Source organism: Colletotrichum siamense (assembly GCF_013390195.1).
Source record: "Colletotrichum siamense strain Cg363 chromosome Unknown KSG_Cg363_contig07, whole genome shotgun sequence".
Lineage (NCBI taxonomy): Eukaryota > Fungi > Ascomycota > Sordariomycetes > Glomerellales > Glomerellaceae > Colletotrichum > Colletotrichum siamense.
In genome coordinates this window covers 1,823,420-1,844,594 of record NW_023501020.1, presented here as the reverse complement: position 1 = coordinate 1,844,594, position 21,175 = coordinate 1,823,420, and the positions used below count along the sequence as shown (strand labels likewise).

Sequence of the window (21,175 nt, the reverse complement as noted above, 5' to 3'; positions counted from 1 at the left end):
TCATTCGACCGGAGCGCGTCCGGCGTTGAAGACATTACGTATCTGTCTCTCTGCTCTGGTTCTAGTGCTGTGGAAGGGAGCCAGTCGCACAAATCCCGAGGGCCAAGGACCCATTTCACCCTGCACATCAAATGTTTGAACAGCAGAGGATGATCAACGAAGAACGTTGAAACCGAGGTAGCATCCAGCTGCCTGCAGACGAATTATCGAAGCGAGTCCGTTCCTCCTGTGAAGTCATACTCAGGGATCGGTGTTTGGTCGGGCAATGCATCTCGTCTGCACCGAAGTCGCAAGTCAAGTCTTTACTTCCCAGGGTATCCTAACAATATCAGATGCCTGCTTGGAGGGTATTCGGACGTGTGCATGGCCGAGAAGTCAGAGGGCCAAATGGCTCTGCAGCATCGAGACACAAAGTCTGCATGCATACAATAATCTCCTGCCAAGAAGAGACCGATCATCTCGTACGGCGGGACCCTTAGTATCCACACGTGGATTGGTGAAGAGTGATGAGCGGCGTGCCATGCAGTATCGAGATTGCGGCATTTCAAGCCAAACCCCGCTGCGGCGCCTGGCTCTCAATGTCTTGAAGGACGGCCGAACGGTGGGCAAACGCTGACGTTGCCGTTGCCGTCTCCGCGATCTCGGCCGGGAAGTTGATAAGATGTAACACGAACGTTGGGGGCTCCGTGCCTGCGGGGTGCTGCGTGGATGGTGGTGTCAGTGTCAGTGGCTCGTCAGCCACGCGTGCGTGGGCGTCAGTCAAGGTGCGCGTCGTAACGGTCGACTGGGTCGGGGAGACGATTAAGGGAAACCGATATCGATGATAGACATGATCGCCTCAAAGGCATGATCCAACATTTGCATCCAGGCGTGGCCATCACATGCAGGATGCAGTCAGTTGTGGAGTTCGACGTCGCAAGTCTGAACTGGACAGAGGTCCGGTGGAGGGGTTCGAGATCGAAGCTCATACCAAGATCGCATAGAGATCCGGTGTCTTGCGGGCACGACGTTGAAAGCCCTTGTTGCTACTCACTTGAGGGCAATAAGCGAGAGAGAGTCCCCTGGAGATCTACAGCTCTTTTGAGCCCCCACCATGCACCATGATTCTTGGTGAGCTAGGACTCGTGGAAGAATCATGGCAGAAGGCGTGTGCCATAACCGACGGCGTTGAGCATCGTTGGATCAAGAACAGTGACCATTAGTTACGCCTAGGCGATGCGCATCCAACCTCGTCTGTTGATGCATGCCAACATGGTAAACGATCCAAAGCTTGTTGGACGAGGAAATGATGTGCCGAAAACGAGGGTCGTTTGCAGCGGTGCAGCAGCTATCCACGTCTCGTCAAGGGTCGGCAGACTTCTGTTTGTAATTGCTCGCTTTGCGCGGCTGAGGAGCAAAGACAACATCTCTCGCGGACTGCTCCATAATCCATAACCCATGGCTTTCTGGGCCTCTAGTTTTGAAAGAAGGATGAAAATGCCTCGGACTCTCCAAACAACCCACGCTCTGTAGCTGATGGGCCGGAGGAGTATGCGTATCCGTCTACCACCTCAACATGTTGTCGATCATAGGTAGTGTCTACCACGGTAGGTAATGCGTCCGTTTCCGGGAGAAATGTCCCACACCGCTTTTCAAGCATACGCACCGTGGCACCTCAGCGACGAAACATTTCCACGCTGTAGATGCTGCATGCCCTGGAGGCCAATGCACGCTGCTGCTGCTGCTACTGCTGCTTCTCCTCCTCCTCGTTGCTCCAGCTCTGGTTCCGCTCCTGCTCTTTGGCTCTGAGACATGGCAGAACCGTCGGCGAAATTGGGATTCGGGCCTGCAGCGCTTAGTGTTGACTTGTTAGGCGGCGTGCCAAGTTGCCAGTTTCTGCCAGCCAGCAACGCCAGGGGCCATGTCGTCCCTGAGGAGCAAAGTGTCAAGTGCCTCGCGCAGCCCACCCATGCGACGGTGAATTCATCCGGAGCGGGAGCGAACTCTGGGAAAGGCAGCAGGGTGTGCACGGCGAGCGTTAGGCTCGTTTTAGTTGTAGCGGCTAGCAGGGATGGAGCAGCCAGGCAGAGGCCTGGCGTCCCGAAGTTGGGCTTGGCTGCGCTCTTGGGGTGCCATTATCGAAGCTGTCATTCGTCGTGCCCGGCGTGGGCCGCCATGGGAGGGTGGGGGGTTGTCCTTCTGCTCCGCTTCTGCAGGTCTTCGATGCACCGTGTTCCCAGCGTTCCATTGCCTCCACCGTATCCGTGAGGAATGACGGTAACTGGTAAGGCGAGGCAGGGTGCTCGACATTGTCAACCCACAGCGCGCTCCCGCCTGTACCAGGACCCTAAGCCCAGCCTTCGACCGACAGACCGCCTTCCTCACTGTAGTCGTGAAGTATGAGATCGCGTTTCTGCCACAATTTTATTTTTCTTTTTCCCCCTCTGTGACATGCTTGCCGACGTCTTGAGGGTTTTTGGTGGGTGCAATATCTTGAGCTTGTCTCCGAAGCGCGTAAATCAGCATCTGTCGTTGTCTGAGTAGTAGCCTTCGGTTTTGCCGGAGGCTTCGAGCCCCCCATCTCGTATACAATAGAAGCCTCGGTCGTCTTGCGCCTGCTCCTCAGTGACATTCTCTTCTGTGTGCCTTGGCCAAAAAGTTGTTGCAGTCGTTCTAGACGGTCAATCACCGAAGACGGATAGCGGCTGGTGTATGCACGAGAGACAGTCATGGAGCATGGGGTGGCTAAACAACAGGCCTCCCCCCGACACTAAACGTCTGGTTATGAGTCAAGCATGGCAGCGTAAATGCGGTTGTGCGGCAGCCTTGTCCATTCACGTCGTAGAATATTCATCCGTCGGTACCGTAAGATCCACCAACGCAGCAAAAAGACTGGGCAATTTCATAGCTCTTGACGCTGATTTCCTTTGGTGACCGCCACGACCTTTACTGCCAGCCGGAGCTCTCATACAAAGTTTTGTGGAAATCGCCTGCCATGAAACTTGGGCTTGGCATGAGCTCGTTGCGCAGTACGCATAGTACTATAGAGAGTGCTTTCCAAGATACCCTTCATCGTGGGGTCATGGCCGATCGGACGATTGACGCCAGCAATTGGCTTGCGCGTGGTGACGTCTCAGCTGGCAAGGCAGGACGACGATCGTTTGCAAGACAGCGCCCACCAGCCTCCCTCCCAGCCCAGCTTGGAGCGGTTCAGGCACAGCGGATATCTCAGACAACAGCGGCACAGGCGCCGAGCCAGCCTCTTCGAATTGCCTTGCTGCTTTCCGCATAGCCCAGCGTACCGGGTTACTCGAAGGGGCGGGTTCGCATGGCCATGATGGGCAACGTGGATCGGGCCTGTGCGCGAAATGTTGGTCTTGAACTTGAGAGGTGATGAAATCAGGAATGGTCCCGCTGTCCCAGGTACGTATCCATCCGCATACAATTGTGTCGTAGGCGGTGGGCGAGGGATGGCAAAGCCTGGAGCTGCCTTGCAAATCGACGGGTTCCAGTAAACACAAGGACCTTGACCTTGTCTCTGGCCAGGGAAGGTCTCCAAGATACTGGGTCAATCACGTAACGGGCTGGATCCCGTTCCGTCCCCTGTGCTTGAGAGCTGGTCGAACATGGGAATTTGGCCTCGAAAGCCCCTCCCTAGCCGTCTGCTGGTAATTTTTTCGGAGTTGAAGAATCGTGCCGGAAAGTAGCAGGTGGTGGTTGAGATTGCATTGGACGGTGATGCGTGTAAGTGATTGCGGTGGATGGACAGTGACAGAGGATGTGTAGGCACACCCTCGCTTGCGCGCCGTCTCGAAAGAGGGCCCAGGGGACCTTTTTTTGGGGGCCGTCTGGGATGGTGCCGGTACTTGGGAACGGGTGCCGCTGGCGGCTGGATATGTGGCGAGAAGCAGATCCAGGAACGGGTTCGATGCGGTGTACGGATACCTAGCGCGGTGCAGCGGCAGAGGGCGATGATGTTGATGGTGGTGAGGTGGTTGAGGTTATGGACACTCGGGCAATGGAGGAGTGTGTCGACTCTCTCTTGCAAGTTGCAGCATGGAGGTGGATGGATTGGATTGATGGGTGCTGGGAAAAGAGGCATATCCGGCGCGCGGTGAGGACGGCAGTGGTCGCAGGCAGGCCCACGTCTCGATTAATGAAGACGCGCAGTGTGGTGCTTAGAGACCAATGGGCGGTCCCTCAGAATTGCTTCTTTTCCGGCCGTGGGAGAAAAAAGGTCCCTTTCCCTTTGGATGCCCTTGCGCCCCTGGAGCCGCCAGCGAGTTCGAGTCGTTGCTTCTTTCTCGTCTGTTGTTCCTCCGCTGGTGGGGCGTGCCATGCTTGTTGTCGACTGAGATACCCTGTCACGCCTGTTCTGCTTGCCTTACCTTACCTTCTCGCGTGTTGTCATTCGTCGAGGTTGGGCTCTTTGCACCTGGGGACTTGAGGACGCGCTTGCCTGCCAACTCTTTCCTTCCTTCCTGCTGGCTTCCCGCGCCTCTTTCCTGATGTTGACGCCTCCGTCGTTCATGCGGAGCCGAAGCAGAGCAGGAGCTGGAGCTGGAACTGGAGCAACACGGGCGGGCAAGGGCGATGGAGAGGTGCTCCATGGTAGGTAGTGTACTTGCTACTTCACTTTTTCGGATGTCGCAGCTACCTCCTACCCACGCAGCACTGTCACTCCTGCCTCGTCTGAGTACGCAGTGTGTCTGGTCCGTCTCTCTCTCTCTCTCTCTCTCTCTCTCGTCCTTTTTCTTTTTCCCTCCCAACTACCTGCCACACCTGTCTCGATGTAAGGTAGGCTAGGTGGCTAGGTATTAAAGGCAAAAGAGGGAATGGACGGCAGCCAGAACAGACACCAAACGCCGTGAACCTTACTCTGCCACTCTAGTCCCTAGTCGCCCACCGTTTGCTGTTGTCGAGTCACACTATGGTCCGTCGAAGAGTCACTGACCGTTAAGGTGTGTGTCTGTGTGGCGGCGGCGGCTGCCATTCGTCCGCATCTTGTTCCCGTCGTCGTCGTCCTCCAGTTGGTTGTTTGGTTGCCTGCCTTGCATTGGCTTTCTTTGGCCGTGCCCCGATGTAAGCCAAAAGGGAGCCTTCACTTTTACCTGGAGAGCAATGGAAACCTAAGGCCCAGCCGGCTCAACCAGGTTCACTACGATGCCCCTTCCCGCATCACCATGGCCTGCCTTCCGAGTCTAAACCACCGCAGTGCCCGTATGGCTTGCTAGACATTACATACAAACAGTCCTCCTGCTCCGTACAGAGTACATGTCACTCCCCTGCTGCCCTTCTCCTCTCCTTCGTAGTGTCCCCTCCGTCCAACGCCCCCAAACGTCGGCCGAGCTCTGCCTTACGGATACCCTCCGCGCGTGGTCCTCACCTCCTTCATCTTGGACCGATCTATGGAACCTTGAGCCCGGACTGGCTACACAGGTGCAGGTACCTCGACACTGGGTCAACCTGGATCTGATCTTGAGTCGAGTCAACACTCGCATGCACATCTCCAGCTCCCCCATACTGCAAGCCTTCTTATTCTTAACCCCTTCCCCATCCCGTCGCCCCTACCCTTCTCGCATTCCACTCCTACCTACCCCGAGGTTTGCTTTTTTCAAATCATATATACTTGGACTGGCCCCCTCGTAGCTTTGACAGACTACACATACATCTTTGTTGTTACTACGATCATTCTACCCCACGTACGAGCAGCATATCTTCGTTACCGCCTTGCAACGAACCGGTTATAAGACGACCACTTATAATCACAACAAACAGCGTCGTCGTCCACGCAACCTCAGACATCATCCTCTCCTTGGACCGCTGCGACCTGGTCGAATAGCATCTCACACTATCGATGGGCCCTCTCTTCTTCCTCAACAAGACACAATCAAAGAATCGGACCTACCGTCGAGTCGCAGCACCTTTGCAAAGGAACAATTCCGCTGTCACCAACACTGCCGCCGCCGGTCGGATTTAGTTCCTCGAATACCGGACGCTAAGAACCGTAGGGCTTTGCGTGCCTCCATTACGTGTTGCCCCTTGGTTAAGAAATCGCCTCTGCCGGCCTTCGATCCGAATCTACTGGTCATTACCAATACCGAGCCGTCTCTCTTCCGTCGTCTCCGTCGTCGTCGTGTCGTCGTTGTTCCCGTTGTCGCCCCCATCGGCCCCCCAGCCCACCTTTATTTGCCTCCCCGGTCACCCACGGTGAATTGCCAGCAGCCCAGTGCTTCTGGTACGCATACTATTTTATTGGCCCAAACCCTCCAGCAGCCGACCAGGTACACACCGGCCATATACCTTTTGTCGAGTCCTCCTCACAAAACGCAGTTGACCTTTTGCGACTGCAGCGACAACAAAAAGATCGAGAGAGTAACAAAAAACAAAAAAAAAAAAATTACTCGGCAACGCAAGAACCAGGAACACCTGCTCCTCACACACGGAATACACCCCTCCCCCTCTGCATCACACTCACTGCTAGTCGAGACCGGACTCGATCTCCTTTTTCGGGGCGCATCCGCCGGCTGCAGCAGGTGGCCCGATTTAATAACTACCCACAAAAAGGGTCGAGAAACGTTCTGGGTGCCACGGTCCCCTACCTAACCCAATACAACGGCTACTTCCCAGCTGACATGAGGAGCGCCTTTCGCTGGTTAAACCCAACAAGTACCGAGGACCCGTCCAACCGGTCCACCGCCGCCGCCCACAACAGACAAGACAGGCGCACGCCCATTACAAGTGACTGCGCCAGCGCCGATAATATTAGTTATCGTGCGTCGGCGTCCTCGTCTGCTTCTGACAACGCCTTCGCTTCTCCTTCACCAGGCTCCTCCAACTCAACCTCTCTTACCCCCAACTCGCCTTCCCCTCAACCCCTCACACCCACCGACTCTTTTGACGTGCCTGATTCCCGTCCAAGCGTGTGGTCGTCCAAGCCAATCACCATCGCCACGCCCACTCGCGATCTCTCACGCTCCCCCTCAGCTGTCCCCGCCAAATCCAGCTTCGAAAGAAATCCCTTCCAGCTGCCCGACGAACTCCTCAACTTTCCTCCCATCCCGACCAAGAGCATCGATATGACCACTGGCCCCGCCATGGATTCGGCCATGGGTCGGAGTCGTCAGGACTCCTTTGTCAGTGCTGGCCCCAAGCCCATTTCTATGGCCAACCCCAATCGCGATCATGTCAACCGCCAAAGACGTGAGAGTCTCGGTCTTGCTGGCAGCCTGATGGGCGGCAATTCCAGCTGGGCCCCCATGTCCTTCGGTAGCTTCATTCGCGACGAGTAAGTTTAATCCTGTCTACCCCTCAAGAGACGCGCCTCCTCGGCGTCGCCAAAACCACAAATTTCGTGACACTCGGGCAATACAATATCCCCTCACCTCCTCCAGAACAATAGATCGCTGATTTTGTTGCGCTAGTATTGCCATGGCCGGCACCTCGCCCTTCGCTCACCAGGCATCGCCATCTTTCCACTCCGGCTCGTACTTGCCTAAGCTGGAGGCCAGCTTCATGAAGGACTTCACCTGCTGCGGCCTTAACCTACCCAACCTGCACGATCTTCTCCAGCATTATGAGGAGTCGCATACTCAGCCGAGCCCGAATACTGCGCGCAATGCGCCCTTCTCGGTCATGTCTACACAACCGTCTTCTAGAGCAAGCAGTGTAAGACCGCAGACTCAGCAACAAAATACGGCTTCCTTGTCTCAACTCGGCCAACAGAGCCGTCCAGGTTCGAACCTGGGTGGCGGCATCGGAGGCATCGGCATGCAATTAGGCCAGCAAAACATGTCGGGCCAGCAGAGCCAAATGTCACATTTGGATGAGATGGAGACCGTCGGCGACATGGAGATGGATGACGCGCTTGGGCACATGGAAATGGACGACAGCCAGACCCAGCAGCGAACAATGTCCCAAACTCGCACAATGTTCGGTCAACAGCAAAGACCGCAGTTGCATGTCAACGCCTCAGGCCTCACTCAGGGTTTGCGGACATCTCAGCCTGCGACGCCTGCAGCCGCGAGCTTTGGCCTGCAGCACAACCCCACCGTTTCCTCCGTAAACACGCCCACGCTCACCACGCAACAAACGCCTCAGCAGCAACGGTCGAACAACGGTTTCCTCCAGAACTCTCAGATGCAGCCTATGGATGACATGGACGAGGATCTGCCCGGCATGCCAATGGGCGGCAACATGGAGCTGAATGGATCAAACTTTGGGGATGTGAACTTTGGCAACTCCAGCACGAACCCCGAGTTCTGCATCAATGATCCTGCCAAGCACCTCTATAGTCCTGGCGGCGCACTCAGCAACCAGCAACGGGCTATTCAGCAGCACCTTATTGGAATGGGTTTCGATCCAAGCCAGCCCAACAGCCCTGCCAACAAGGCCCTTATCCAGAAGTTTGGCGCAATGATGGTTCCCGAGGAGCACAAGCCATTCAAGTGTCCCGTCATCGGCTGCGAAAAGGCGTACAAGAACCAGAATGGCCTCAAGTAAGTTTGCAATGACTCTATTGGTGTGGAACTTGTGCCTGACCATGACTCAAACAGGTACCACAAAACTCACGGCCACCAAACGCAACAATTGCACGAAAACGGCGACGGAACCTTCTCTATCGTCAACCCCGAAACCAGCGCACCCTACCCTGGCACTTTGGGCATGGAGAAGGAGAAGCCGTTTTCCTGCGATGTGTGTGGCAAGCGCTACAAGAACCTGAACGGTCTCAAATACGTTAGTTGTGCCCTATTTTCGCACTGGCAAGACGCCGAGGCTGACCCGAAGCACAGCACAAAGGACATTCCGCACCGTGCAACCCCGACTTCAAGTTCCTGGCTGCGGGGCTCCAGAACCTCACTAGCCTACCGGGTCTCATGGAGAATTCCATGTCAAACCTTCCTGGGATCGGCGAGGACCAGATGATGTAGGCGCACAGCGGCAACGTCGTTTGGCGGGATTTTCCCGATCGATTCATCCCCCACGTGGTACTGAACTTTGCCACGGTCAAGGGGGTCTATTGAATTCTCAGCAACATCCCGGCTTGGGGCCTGGAAGCGTCCAACCAGAAACCCGATGCCACGGAGTCGGTTTGCAACATATCGTGCGGCGTTTGATTGCTTTCGCGGACATTTTATTTTCGGTCGATTATCAGCTCGACCAAGTCTGCTCTTATCCGTTTTATACCCTCATAGACTTACCAGTGACGTTTTGCGACCGACCACGATACACCCCCCTCTAGAATTAATACGAGCCTCGGAGACGACTGGGGACAGACAGCTACGGGCAATGGAAGGACACCAGTGTTGCTCGACTTCCCAGCGCTTCAGTCTTCTTTGTCAATAGTTGACAACCTCATGTCGGGGTGTCTTTTTGACCTTTTCCTACTGTTGTGGTTGCTACTGGTAACCCCTAATTTCCCGGAAGCACAGGATGTTGTCCAGGAATACGAACGAAGGAAAGAAGGAAAACCAAAAGGGAAGAAAAGAATTGCATGAAGTGCAGAACGAACATACGTGGCCTGACGGGTCTTTACGAGTTTGGACTATGACAAGGAGAAAAAAGGGCTGGATGGTTGTTTTTACAAAGAACTTGGGTCATCAAGCGGCCTGGCCTCCTTTTCTGGGATGGCGATCTCCCCTCGACAGCGTTTGTAGCTAGGGCAAGGATAGTTGGTTGATGAATGTGATTATGCGGGCGTTGTACGACGGGTACTGGTTGGGAAAAGTTGAAGTTGTATGTTGCGAAGTTTTTTTTATCAAAAAATAGACTGAACGGATTGAGCTCTCGCAAAAGAGAACAAAAATCGTATCTTGTGCTGACATTGATGTATGGGATATCTCGTCTACAGGTCCTCAACTCCAGCGCGTGTCCCTCCTGTAAAGCAGCTTGCGGAAAGAATGAACAAGGCAAGCAAACCCAACACCAGCATATGCAATAAACAACTGCCCATGCGCCCCATTGGTGATCCCACGTGAACCGCTCCGTCGTCAATTGCAAGCCGTCGAACCGCAGCATAGGCAGTGCCTAGCTAGACGCATGTTCTCATGTTTCCTGATGAGAACCACCCCACGTTGGTGTAAATCCATCGAATTGGCTTCATGGCATAACTCATGTCATCTCCATCCCGTCTTCGTCATCGGCCTCGCTGTCCAGAAGCTGCGTGTGGTTGCTACTGATGCTCTCCTTTCGGCTGACAATAGAGCATCCATCGCCGAAGCGGGTGCCAGCCAAACCACCAACGTACTCAAGCTCGTCGCCACCAACAACACGCCCCTCCATGTCTATCTCCTGTGATAGCTCGACCAGTGCCGCACGCGGCAAGCGAAGGAAACCCTGAGTTCGAACTATCCGGCCCCAGTGTAGGAGGCAGAATTGTGCCGCACGTTTCCGCAGCCAATCCTCGTTGGCAAGTCCAGCACAGTGCCAGATGATGCAGGCATGGTCGACATCCAGCTCCTTCGACAGCCGGTTCACACAGAGTAACCGCAAATGTGGTATTCCGTAAATGTTAGACATGACGAGTAGCCCGGCCACATCAGACAATTCGGTGGTGGCGCCACTTTCGTTCACCGATGTACCGTGAATGCTGTCTGTGTAGAGATAGTAGAGAAATGCTTTCACAACAGTGTAGGGCTCTGGAATATGCATTCTCTTCGTGTGAAACTCGGCCATTTGAGAGTTATAGAGGCGGGCAAAGTGTGGCCAGCGAGCCTGAAGAATAAGCTTATGAACGTGGATAGGCTGTGAGGTGGGTGCATCAGGGGCGAGCCAGTTCTGATCTGCTGAAGCGTTGACATTTCGGCTCATCATATCGTCGTCCTCATAATCGCCCTCTGACGCGGTAATACTGAAGTCGGTCCCGCTGCCTGTCTCTGGAGGCTGGTCAAAAAGTTTGGCTAGGTCGGCACCAAGGCCTTTGGACGGCTGATCTATGACTCTCGTAGTTGGCCGGGATTCTGTGCGCGGCTCGGAAGAGATATTACTTCCAAGGAAGCCGTACCGACGAAGATCCATCTCCATAATATCACTAGTCACAGTCAGTATGGTATCCGGCTCATGAGGAGCGGTGCAGCTCACCTTAGATATTCCTCGAAACCATTAGGGCCAAGGTCGGCTGCGGCAGGATCGGTGGGACATCCGAGGAGCCACGCCTTCGTGCCATCCTCATTCATCGTGCAGTAGTGCCAGCGGTACCCGTTTTTGAATATTTCACGACCTTCGGCAAGCTTTTGCCACCTTAGTGTTGGGAGATCTAAGGCCGACAGTGAGCATTCCTTAGATGTGATGATTGTCGATGGCGTGACGAAATCAAGTAGTGCACCTGATGAGTAGACATGAAAGTGAATCCCAGAACCCTGAGAGGGTATGTTGGGGCCGGACACAAACTTTAAAGACGAGATCGTTCCAGGTGCCATCGGGGCGAACGTCTTGAGTTGAAAAGATGGTGGGTTGACCTGTTGGGTGCGAGAGTTGGCGGCATAACCAGAGGCTCCGACGGCAGGGGGAGGATGGGATAGTGTGTATGGCTGTCTCGGAGAGCCGACTGTTCGACTTGTGCCTGTTTGTCGGTCGAAGATGCCGACATGAGGAGAAGATTCGAAGGCTGGGCTGCCTTTCAGATCTAACCACCACAAATCTCCAATCTTGTCCATGTCCTCGGAGAGGCCGCCGAAGACCCAGACTCGGTCGCCCCAGATGTAAGCGGAGTGGTCGAAGCGCCCCACGAACCGCCACGAACGAGACCATGTGAAGGTCTTCAAGTCGAGGTAGCATATATCATCGAGCACGTAATTGTCATGGCCAGTTATGCCGCCGACTATGAACAACTTGTCTTCGTGGAGAACAGCGGCATGCCTAGCTCGCCCTTTTGGAACGGGGCCCGTCACCTGCGGTTGTGTCCAATGTGCCGTCTTCAAGTCGAACATTATCAGGTCTGAAAGATACGTCCTATGCTCGTTCTCGCCGCCAAAGACAAGCAATTTGTCGCCTTGGTATAGGGTAGCCGTGTGGCCTGCAGTTAATTGTTAGGCGATGACGAGGCAGCGGGATGAAGGCTGCAATTACTTACCCATACGCACACCGGGGATATCGCCGTAGTTGTCTACCAGGCTCCATTGATGGCTGATCAAATCTAGCTTGAGGACATGGTTGTACACCTCATCGGTGTATTGGTCAAAGCCTCCAAAAGCGTATATCTGATTGTTGCCGCAGTAGGTGACGGAGGCATTGACGAGACAGGCAGGGCGCTGGCCTAGGGTCCTCGTGATTCGAGGTCGGTATCCATCTAGCGTTCCTCTGTTTTTAATAGGGGAGTTGGGCATGATGTAGGTATTGTTGCTTGATGCCGCAGAACCTGGAGTCTGGTCCATTGGCGACGGCGTCGGCTGCTGCGATGGCGTCGAAGAAGAGGACGACGCTGGTAGAGCCTGGTTCGTCGGGACGCCAAAAAGAGACTGCGACGGGGGCACTGGAGTTCCTGGTTGAGGCTGCGGCTGAGCCATGGTGAGCGGACAGGGTAGAGTTCTCGAGTGCTATAAAATCATCCCAATCGTGGCCGAAATCGCAACGAGGATTCGCAGGCCTTGAAGTCTGCGGGTACGAAGGTGGAGGGCCGACAGCGAGGAAGAGGAGTCTCGGAGGAGGTTGACACCACAGTGGGTAGTGCAGTGCAGTGTCGCCTGGTGTCGTGTCGTGTCGTGCCGTATTCTGTCGTCGTCTCTGTTCGAGGTTGCGGATTCGCAGAGACGAGACAAGAGCAGATGCGGATGGGGGACTCGGATGGAGGGTGCAGGCGCGAGTGCAATCTCGATAGAGATAGTGGACAGGCGATAACGAGATGGCGCTGCCGTCGCACGCTGCGATGGTGGAGGTCAAATGTTCCTGCATTGACAATCCGAGGCCTCTCTTAATTTTGGGCAACCACGGGCCACACTCAATGTCCCGCCGCTCAGTGCAGTGGTCCACGTTTGCACCAATGCCGCACCCTGCACACTTGCGCAGGCGCTGCACCTCTGTCGTGGCAACTGCCAGGGAAGGGGCCCCTCCTCTAATTGGGTAGCCCGGTTGACGGCAGCAGCCGGCCCTCAAAAATTTGCTGCTCGTGACTGACTGCCCGTCTACCGCTGGTGCAGTCTGTCATTGGTGGCGTCAGAGGCTCCACTCTGTCAGTCGTGGTCGACCCCCAAGCCGCTTCCACATCCACATCCACCACCGTTCTCTAGGTGAACATGGCCCGAGCGTCGTTGCCCGGCCGCAACAATGGTGGGGCACAAAGTAAATAAAAGAGGTCGAGAGCTCCTGACCAGCTTGAAGCCATCTCTTCTCTGTACCAAACCTCATCACTTCGCAAACCTCCTCAAACCTCCTCAATCGCTCTCGATCCAAGCTCTTGAGCTTGGTGATTCTCTCCATCAAACCTCTGTTTCCAAGAACAATCAAGTCCGCTAGATCTCATCGCTGTCATCGGCCATCTGATCGCCCCATCGACTTCGAGCACTTCTTGCGACTGCACCACTTCGACTTTTCGAACAATTAAAAACAACGACAAAATACTAACAAACAACACAAATCCAGGAACCTTTAGCTAGAGTCTCTTGGAGCTCGTTCGACATTCGGAGCTCTCACACTCATCCCTCTTCCTTCGACGGACTTCGTTGCCCTCGTTGGAGACTTACACATCGTTGCTACGATATCCCACACACCACACACGCATACAGTATCCAACATGGCCACTGCATCAGTATCGACCCCTATTAAGTCCCACAAGGGACTCTTCTCTTCCCGTACCGCTGGCGGACGCATGCCTTTGACCCCCTCTCCCCGTCAGCACTCCACCACCTCCATCTCAGCAAACCTGAACTCTTCCCCGTTCACCCCTGAGAAGCAGTCGAGCAATGACACCTACCGGACAACTGGCAAGTCCACCTACAGTGGCAACCTCACCGCACACCTCGCAAGATCCACCACCAACAAGTCGTCTCACCGCGACTCCCCCAAGTCCAACATTGCCAGAGGCGTCTCCACCCCCCGCAAAGCCCTTGAGCTTGGCGTCTCTGACTTCACGTTGACTGGCACTGGAATCAAGACTCCTTCCAGCTCCAAGGCCAAGAAGGGCTCTCTGAGGCAAAAGACCGCCAAGACCACCGTCAACTACGGTGCCGACAGATTTATTCCCAACCGTGGCGCCAGCTCTGCCATCGCCAACGCCGGAAGCAGCAAGCTCGACAGGCCTGACAAGAAGTCCAAGTCGAGCGCCAACGAGGCCTCCAATGTCCTTTCATCCGCTACGGATGACGCCATCGCCGCCTTGGAAGGTCTGAACATCGACGAGGAAGAGCCTGCCACTTACTCCCGCCCTTCTCCCAACACCGTCGCCTACCAAGACTCCCTCGCCAACGCTTGTGGTGTCAGCCTCAACACTCGCATTCTTCAGTTCAAGCCCGCGCCCCCCGAATCCTCGAAGCCCATCGACCTTCGCCAACAGTACAATCGCCCTCTCAAGCCTGCAACTGCAACCTCTGCTCAGTTCCGTCGTCGTGTCGCTACAGCCCCTGAGCGTGTTCTCGACGCCCCCGGACTTATCGATGACTACTACCTCAACCTGCTCGACTGGAGCTCCGGCAACCAGGTCGCCATCGGTCTTGAGCGCAATGTCTACGTTTGGTCTGCCGACGAGGGTAGCGTTAGCTGTCTTCTTGAGACCAGCGCTGACACTTATGTTAGCAGCGTCAAGTGGTCTGGCGATGGTGCGTACGTTGGTGTCGGCCTCGGCACTGGTGAGGTCCAGATCTGGGATGTTGCTGAGGGTCAGAAGGTCCGCAGCATGTTTGGCCATGACACGCGCGTTGGCGTCATGGGCTGGATCAAGCACCTTCTCTCTACTGGCGCCCGCAGTGGCCTCGTCTTCAACCACGATGTCCGTATTGCGGAGCACAAGGTTGCGGAGCTCGTCTCGCACACCTCTGAAGTCTGTGGTCTCGAGTGGCGTTCCGACGGTGCTCAGCTCGCCACCGGCGGCAACGACAACCTCGTGTCCATCTGGGATGCCCGTTCTCTGTCGGTCCCCAAGTTCACCAAGACCAACCACAAGGCCGCCGTCAAGGCTCTCGCCTGGTGCCCTTGGAACATGAACCTTCTAGCCACTGGTGGTGGTTCGTACGATCGCCACATCCACTTCTGGAACTCCACCTCCGGCGCTCGCGTCAACAGCATCGACACTGGCTCCCAGGTCACCAGCCTCCGCTGGAGCCCTCACTACCGTGAGATTGTCAGCTCCAGTGGTTTCCCTGACAACTCTCTCAGCATCTGGAGCTATCCCACTTTGGTTCGCAACGTTGAGATCCCTGCGCATGAGAGTAGGGTCTTGCACAGCTGCCTCAGCCCCGACGGTCAGATGCTTGCTACCGCAGCTGCCGACGAAAGCTTGAAGTTCTGGAAGGTGTTCGAGAAGAAGGCCGGAGCTGGCGCTGGCGTGGGTAGCAGCGGCTCCTCTGCCAAGGCAGACATGGTCAAGCAGATGACCATCCGGTAAACGTCTCATTGACCAAGCCTGGCGAATGTCGGTACAACGACGTCAACAAATGTAGGTATATCTCCCTCTGGCATTTGTCGGTCATGGGTTCCTAGCGGGTTGGGGTTCATCTTCAGCGAGGAGTTTGGAATTTTTTGCATCCGACTCTACGTGGCACGAAAGAGCTTCTCCACGATGGGAAATGAAATTGCTTGGTCATGAATTGCGGCACACGATACCACCACTGATAGCTGTTTCGGCTTTGGAGAAATGGGATTTGTATTTTTTGTTCGGGGAATGGAATTGTACGGTTTACAGCTACGTGCTTCACGTATTCGAGATTGCAGCATCGGTTAAGTAACAAGATGCCTCTCGCAATAAATACCATCAGATAAAATAAAAACACTCGGGGTTTTTTTTCAACATGCATCATTGAAAGTGTCGTGAAGGCTTCAATTTCTGGGTCGTGGTACCTTGCAGTGAAAATACCTTAGAAGGCAGGGGCTCAAGTGGAGGGTCCCTCCTTCTCCCCCGCGTTCCCGATAATCCATGCAGATGCCATCTTATCGCGTTATCAGCTTCTGTCCAATTCACCCAAGATAATCGGTTTAGTGGGGCTCGGGTGATCCTCAGCCTTTCCGCTGCCGCTGCCGCCTAACCTGCTGAGGCTGACTAATATCAAGCGCCCGTTCTCTCAACGTCGAAAGGAAATCTACCGAACAAACGCAACCTAGACCCATACACAACCACCGCCGAAAACAGGGCCCCAACAAGACGTCCTGCCACGACCCGAGCCTCACATTTTCGACGAGAGCGTATCGCATAAAAACAAATACCAGGCTTGCAGTTTCCTTTCCCTGCGTGCGCGTGCCATTCTGGGCAGCGAGAGTGGTGGACCAGGCAAGCGATCCTCCATCGGCAAATCAACCAAAACCTGGAATCTAGGAAGCGCACCCAGCCAGTTTGGTGCTTATCAATTGCGACATCGATTCAACCGAGGAACAAGAATCGAGAAGGAACTTCGATCCGGTACGCGTGACACCGCAGTCATCCATCAGTTCGCTATAGCATCAGCAACCTTCACCGAGACACCACCGGACGTTCCTCCGCTAGCCGAGTGATAACCCGCCCACCAACGCCAACATGTCCAACAACGCCGTTGGCAACGTCTATGAGCAGATTATCAATGAGGTAATCAACTCATCGCGCGTCGATTTCGAGGAGGGCGGTGTAGACGAGAACGTGTTGGAGGAACTCAAGAAGGGCTGGCAGGAGAAGTTATCGCAACTCGAGGTCGCAAGCTTCCCATGGGATCCCAAACCAGATGCTGCACCCCCGGCCGCCCCGGCACCCGCACCTGCCGCACCCCCACCGCAAGCCGCCCAGTACTCGCAGGCCCAGCTGAGTCCTCAGCTGCCTCTGCAAGGCGTTCCGCTTCCTGGTCCTGCCCCCGGAAACCCTGCTATTAAGGAGGAACCATACATCAAGCCCGAGCCTGGCGTCCAAAATGTTGCCTTGAACCCGTCTCAACAGGAAGGTAGCAACCAGGCTGCCTTCCGCGCTGCCCAGCACATCAGAGGTCAGTTCGGCGAGAAGGGTGCCGGCTCAATCAACGCGATTCAGTCCTCTGCTACAAACAGACCCGCCGGCCAGCCTCCCATGCCCCAAATGCCCGGCCAGCCTGCCCAGCAACAATATCGCCCACCCCAGCCGCAGGGCCAACAACAGCGGCCTGCAAGCAACGGTCAGCCTGGCGTGAACCCCTCGCAGACTGATGGCGCCGATGATGACTTCGACTTCGAGGGCGTCCTGATGCAGCGCAACGCTGACGGCACTCAGCGTGAGCTCGGCCGTGTCGACATTGATCGCATGATCCACGCGCGGATTGCTGCCAACGCAAAGAGCATGGAGGGTGGCGGTCTTATGCTGCCTCTCCAAGAGGCTACGAAACACAAGGCCGCGGCCACCTCGCGCTCCAAGGGCAAGGAGCATGGCGTTGCCCCCTACGATGGCTACGACGATGATGAGCTTGACGAAGATGCAATCAACTCGGATCTCGACGACCCTGATGAGGATAAGGATGATGACGAAGTCGACGACGAGGGTCTGGGCCACATCATGCTCTGCATGTACGACAAGGTCCAGCGCGTCAAGAACAAGTGGAAGTGTATCCTCAAGGACGGTGTCCTTACGGTGAACGGCAAGGAGTACGTTTTCCACAAGGCTACCGGCGAGTACGAGTGGTAAAGCGGCCCTTCCGCACACACCCGAGATACACACCTAGGCAAACCGACTTGCTTCCTCGGGTATGTCGAACCTCGAGCTGGAAATTGCGATTCTATAGACTGGCACGAAGCCAAAATGGCTCGCCCGCCAGAGCCTCGTCGCCATTGTTCTGGTCTCTTTTTGCGACAGTTGCCCATATCAATTTCATCATCTATGCGGTTCTCGCTTCGTCACAGCGCAGGCATGGGAAACGAGAAATGTGGAAAAGACTGCACCTCGCGATCAGCACCTTCGACTTGGCCACAGCCTGTTCCTTCGCTCTTAAGACTTTTGCGTTATGAGTACGAAGTGGTCAAGGGTGCGTAGTCACGAGCGGCGAGAAGTCGAGAGAGTATGATTAAAAGTTTTCTTAACCGGGGAAAGGGACGACGAGCAACGCAGTCTGGCAGTTTGATCCGTCCATTTAGGGAGAGGTGCAAGGGACACAGAGTTTTCTTTTCCTTCTTCGTTCGCGTTAGGGAGGCTTTTCTATGGAATGCGGGCCTCCTTTTTACGACAACACAACAACCAAAAAAAGTGTACAACAGCACCCAAGGGTTTTCTCTAGAATAGAACTGCTGCCACAACAATCCTCGCGTGCCTCGGGGTGAGACCGGTCCGTCTTTAGCAGGCGGTTAAGCTGTTCAAGCTTTTGTTTGAATGTGACATTTCAGAAAGGGAGCCCGCGGGTCCCCACCGACGTTTTCCAAAGGCTAGCGATTCTTTTCTTTTCTGGCACATATGATTCCATCACTCTGTTAAGGTTTAAGACAAGAGACAGGTCTAGCCAACGACACATCCCATTCCGCGGCGGTAGCCCTCTCTCTCTCTCTCTCTTTCTCTTGCTGATGATGGTGTGTTGAAGCGAGCAAACGCCCGTCGGGCCTTCTCTCCAATCCCCCCCCCCCCGCCCTTCCATTGAAGCCGAGACATGCCTCACGCTCTCGCTTCAACCCGTCACCGCTTCTTCGAAGGCGTGTCTTGTGGAACGCGAGATGCTGTTCTTCTGAATCATCATGGGAAAAAAAGAGGCCGGGGAGGCCCCGCGCGGGCGGCCCCCAGGTGCCGTGATGGGCGCTATCTGAACTTGAGTTTGAAACATGTGGCATCGCTAAGAGCTTTTCGGGTGCCGGCTCGAGTCTGTTTGCTTGCTTTTTCTTCTGTCCTGGTTGTCTTTGCTATCAGGGTGCGCTTCGGTCCTCTGAAATCTCTGTGTCCGTCTTGGTGATGGGGCCAAGAGGAGACGGGGGAGTATGGATAGATAGATGATGCCAGCCGATGTGGAAACGTGATAATGGTTGGTCTTGGAACTATCGCGGGCAGCTGCTCGGAGGTCAAATACTGGCCGTGTATCTGGATCAAAAATAAGCAGGCTGCAGATGCCACGATCCAGTATCAGACAACACCCAATGTCCTACCAGCTCTTACGGGCACGTCGATCCTCGTTCACTTACAGAATTAGCTCACAGTCTTCTTGACCAAGGAATGGAATACCGAGTGGGATATATCCGTGGTATAGTTGAGGCTCGAGAGGTCCTGGTATCTTGATACTGGTGAGGGATGGCTGCTGTCTCGGGGAGTTGGGCCTTTCACAAAAAGCTGCGCGGTATGTCACACGACGGTGATAGCAATGTCGAAACCGGCATACGCTGCGGCCCTCAAGCGTTGTCTTCCTTTCCGTGCTCTTACCTGGATATCTGAATGCCGTCAGAAATCTCTTCTCACGGGAAGCTTTCTCGCTAGTCGTGCGTCTCGAACGAGGTGCGAGGAACGGCGTTCTGTCGAGACCCGATGACGATGCACATTATACATCTACTGCTGCTAATATACAGGCCATACGGCATAGCATCGTGCTGTCCTAACCATGTGTGAACTCCGTGCTCGGTGTAGATGATAACAACGATTATCAAGGAAAAATGGCACAGCGCTCCGGACCGCCTCGTTCCAGTCCATCGGTCGACGCCTGCTTGGAGCGACTACGTAAGTCCGTACCCAGATCACGGTCTTGCTGTCTTCTATAGTTGTTCAAGTTGGACGAGACAGAGTCGATAAGAAGATGGGCTTCACCGTCCTTGAACATCACGAATACAGGCTGCAACACAGGCTGAATCGAACCTATTCCGTCACCAGTGTATGTGCGAAGCAAGTGACAAGATGACCAAAACACTCTGCAGCACTGTCCGTCAATACAAAAGTCATTTGGACCGATCATTGACACGCTTGAGCATCCTGATGTGTGAAAGCTCAGATCTCCACTCCGCTTTAGACACCGCGTGATGTACGCCGCATATATACCAAACCGAGAATTAGCTAGCATGGACAACTTTCAATGGCACACTCAAAGAAACGCTTCATTGCTGCTCGCATTAGTTTGATTCATTCCAGCCGTCACCGAGGCACGTCGTGTTCCTCCCATGATGCTTGGGTCTCTTTTCGAGGCGCCACCCTATTCGCAGCCGCCAAGAAATGCCACGATGTCACGAACCGGACGTTTGATCCCGCGGAAAACGGTTTTACGATTGCGTAAATTGTACAGGCGATAGCTCCGCGGAGCAGCAAGCCCCCCTTCTCACTCCCGTGGCAAAAAACAGAACTGCCAGCAAGCCACGAAAGGCATTTTGGCGAGGGTCCCGCACCGGAACGGAACGTCGATCACCACAGCCTGACCATCGAATTTTCCCATCGCCTCTCACACACCCCTAAACTCGATGGCGACGCCCACGAAACCTCGCTTGGTAACCTCTCTTCATCCCCATCAACCGAGTAAGAGACTCCCCCTCCCAAGAAACTAGCCGGTGGGCAGCCAGATTGCGGGCAGAAAGATTCGCGCGTTGCCGTCGTCGTTACCGAAGCAAAGCCGGGAGAGACTACCACAAACGAACCGACGACAAACCAGAGAGCCTCTTACCTTCCCCGCTTGCTTCGAAGAAGCAGGCGAGCCGTACATATGTGTCGTGGCCAGAGTCGAAAGGCACGCGTCTATTTCGGCCTCATTCCGAATGCGGTGGGGAACGCAACCAAGTACCGACGTTGCATCCTGCATTACGGGCTACACACACAGGCCGTAAGGAAACTGCTACTTTGCAATGTTAAAAAGAGTAAGAAACAGCGGCTGTCCCCCGATGAAGTTCGGTTGTGACCACCGAGCAATTACCGGGGGGCCAATGTAAAGTCGAGGAGGTTGGGATGTTGAAATGGCGAACCGCGAGCCTTCTTGCTCCAGTCTCGAAGAAGGGGCTGGTTCTGCACATACGTACATAATCTGATGGACAAGCATTGTCGTCGAGCGGTGCCCACTTGATCTCCAGACCCAACCGCGTGCTTTATTCCGCGTGCTCAAAGATCCTCGTCGCTGTGATGACAACCCGCAGCAGGTATTTGTGCAGAAGGACAGCGATATAGTTGCACCGGGGCCGCTGT

At 54.9% G+C, this 21,175-nt stretch overlaps 4 protein-coding genes across 4 annotated transcripts; 3 read left to right on the top strand and 1 right to left on the bottom strand.

Moving 5' to 3' along the window:
- Window positions 1-6,614: 6,614 nt before the first annotated feature.
- Window positions 6,615-8,909, top strand: SFP1 (Transcription factor SFP1; the record flags this gene model as incomplete). The annotated part of the gene is made up of 4 exons (XM_036642657.1): window positions 6,615-7,267; window positions 7,404-8,477; window positions 8,535-8,715; window positions 8,772-8,909. The coding sequence occupies 4 exons, from the start codon at window positions 6,615-6,617 to the stop codon at window positions 8,907-8,909; spliced, it is 2,046 nt and encodes a 681-aa protein (XP_036492266.1).
- Window positions 8,910-10,089: 1,180 nt separating this feature from the next.
- ACBP5 (Acyl-CoA-binding domain-containing protein 5) lies at window positions 10,090-12,482 on the bottom strand (the record flags this gene model as incomplete). Its single annotated transcript, XM_036642656.1, has 3 exons — window positions 10,090-11,008; window positions 11,059-11,992; window positions 12,050-12,482. The coding sequence occupies 3 exons, from the start codon at window positions 12,480-12,482 to the stop codon at window positions 10,090-10,092; spliced, it is 2,286 nt and encodes a 761-aa protein (XP_036492267.1).
- A 1,223-nt stretch (window positions 12,483-13,705) lies between these two features.
- On the top strand, window positions 13,706-15,511 carry slp1 (WD repeat-containing protein slp1; the record flags this gene model as incomplete). Its single annotated transcript, XM_036642655.1, has 1 exon — window positions 13,706-15,511. The coding sequence occupies one exon, from the start codon at window positions 13,706-13,708 to the stop codon at window positions 15,509-15,511; it is 1,806 nt and encodes a 601-aa protein (XP_036492268.1).
- Window positions 15,512-16,633: 1,122 nt separating this feature from the next.
- Window positions 16,634-17,737, top strand: toa1 (Transcription initiation factor IIA large subunit; the record flags this gene model as incomplete). The annotated part of the gene is made up of 1 exon (XM_036642654.1): window positions 16,634-17,737. One exon carries the CDS (start codon window positions 16,634-16,636, stop codon window positions 17,735-17,737), a length of 1,104 nt encoding a protein of 367 aa, XP_036492269.1.
- Window positions 17,738-21,175: the final 3,438 nt, after the last annotated feature.